The 1654-nt window shown below is 67.9% G+C and overlaps 1 protein-coding gene across 1 annotated transcript in view; it reads right to left on the bottom strand.

The window, feature by feature from the left end:
• Window positions 1-1654, bottom strand: part of LOC104988932 (phosphatidylinositol 4-kinase alpha-like) — a gene marked incomplete at its 5' end in the record, with an annotated part of 11267 nt that overhangs the window by 5259 nt on the left and 4354 nt on the right. Inside the window, 5 exons of the mRNA XM_010840432.1 lie at window positions 1-97; window positions 264-389; window positions 464-568; window positions 705-814; window positions 1531-1654. The exon at window positions 1-97 is cut by the window's left edge and continues 18 nt beyond it. Of these exons, the coding sequence (XP_010838734.1) occupies window positions 1-97; window positions 264-389; window positions 464-568; window positions 705-814; window positions 1531-1654 (562 nt within the window). The remainder of the gene's footprint in view (window positions 98-263; window positions 390-463; window positions 569-704; window positions 815-1530) is intronic.

The following is a 1654-nucleotide window of genomic DNA, read 5'->3' as shown; positions in this document are numbered from 1 at the left end:
TATCCAGCATGATGTTGCCGTTGTGCCGGTCCTTGATCTGCAGCAGGAACAGGAGGAGGCTGTAGGCGGCCATGCTGCGGATGAAGTTGTAGCGCGCCTGCGGAGGACAGCGGCTCAGGGCCCGCGCACCAGCTCGGGGGCGGGGCGGACCCCCACTCCAGAAGTCGGCCTTCTGGGGCCCACCCTGGGCTTTGCCGGTCCCAAGGAAGGTCATGGCCGCCCGGGCGGACCCAGACGGAGGACCCAGGACGCCGGGTGCCCACCTGCTGGAAGGCCAGTGTGGACTCGTCCCCGTACTGGCGCGTGAAGTAGTCGTACATGCCAAAGTCGGTCTGGCGGCCCAGCTGGTCCCGGGAGGTGCAGTCGGGGATGCACTCGATGACGCCGCACTAGGGAGGAAGGGCCAGGCTGCAGGCCGAGGGGCGGGCCGAGGGGCCGCCGGGCTTCTGCTCGGGACACTTACCCCGGGGGCGGTGGCCACCACCCGGTACGGGAAGACGAAGAGGTCCAGGCCGACCAGCTGGAAGATGTTTTTGAAGAGGTCGATGATCTGCAGGGCCAGCATGTCCTGTGAGGTGGAGACGAGGGTGGTGGTGGGCAGCCACGGGGAAGCAGAGGCGCGCGTTTCTATGAGGCTGGGAGGCCCGGGAGCCGTGGAGGGGCCCGGCCGGCCCGCACCGCCCTCCTGCCCGGCGGGGCACTACCTGCCGGCAGTCGTCCCCCACTTTGAAGATGGCCGCCTGCCAGGAGATCTTCTGGCCGTCGGCCTCCTGCATGCTGCCCTCCTCCTCGGGGTCTGAGCGGCACCGCAGGCCTGTGGGGAGAGGCCCTGTGGGAGTCTGGGGGCAGCGGCCCTGTGGGGGTCTGGGGGCGCCCTGGTCACGTGCCTGAAGGAACCCCAAGAACCTTAGGGATCACGCCTGCAAAGCCCAAGGGGGGCTAATGGGGGCCTGGCAGACACCCGGGTCAGCGGGTGGGGCCACAGGGCCGTGTTTCTTCCTGAGAACAGCTGAAGACAGAGCCCCCTCTCGCCGGAGTGAGGACTGGTGGGCACTGTCAGGGCTGGGCCCCGTAAGGGGGTGCCCAGCAGGAGCCAGGGCCACACCCTGGCTGGTGTCCTCTCAAGCCCACACCACTGGCACTGCAGAGTGTGACTACGCACACTTGGTGGAGTCAGCGTGGCCCTGACCAGCGGTCGTGCCTTCCCAGAGACGGAAGAGCGGGGACTCGGGCCGAGGCAGAGGCCACACTGACAGTCCACGGCTGAGGACCAACCAGGCCCCGTGCTGGGAGGAGGCGCAGGACCCTGCCAGGAGGGAGCGGAGCCTCCCGACACTCCAGGCTCAGCACCAGGAGACGGTCGACTCCTGCCATGGAAGCCGGCCTGCCTGTGGGCGCTCACACTGAGGCCAAGCAGACCCGCCCTCCCGGGCCCGTTACTGCATGTGTGCCCACTGACCCCGGCCGAGGGGCCACACTGATCCACCAGTGTTCACAGGGACCCCAGACTACAGGGGACGAGGCACTGACCTTCCTTCTCAAGCTCACTAACCCCGCAACGTTTCACCTTGAACTTCGCCAGATACGGGGCCTTGGCGGCACTAGAAGACAAGAGAGAGGGGGCGCAGGTGATGGGGGAGGGGACGCGGGTGAC

This window comes from Bison bison, unplaced genomic scaffold (assembly GCF_000754665.1).
Source record: "Bison bison bison isolate TAMUID 2011002044 unplaced genomic scaffold, Bison_UMD1.0 scf7180017846622, whole genome shotgun sequence".
NCBI classification, from domain to species: domain Eukaryota; kingdom Metazoa; phylum Chordata; class Mammalia; order Artiodactyla; family Bovidae; genus Bison; species Bison bison.
Note: the sequence above shows the minus strand (reverse complement) of the source record. Positions and strands in the feature narration are given on the sequence as shown.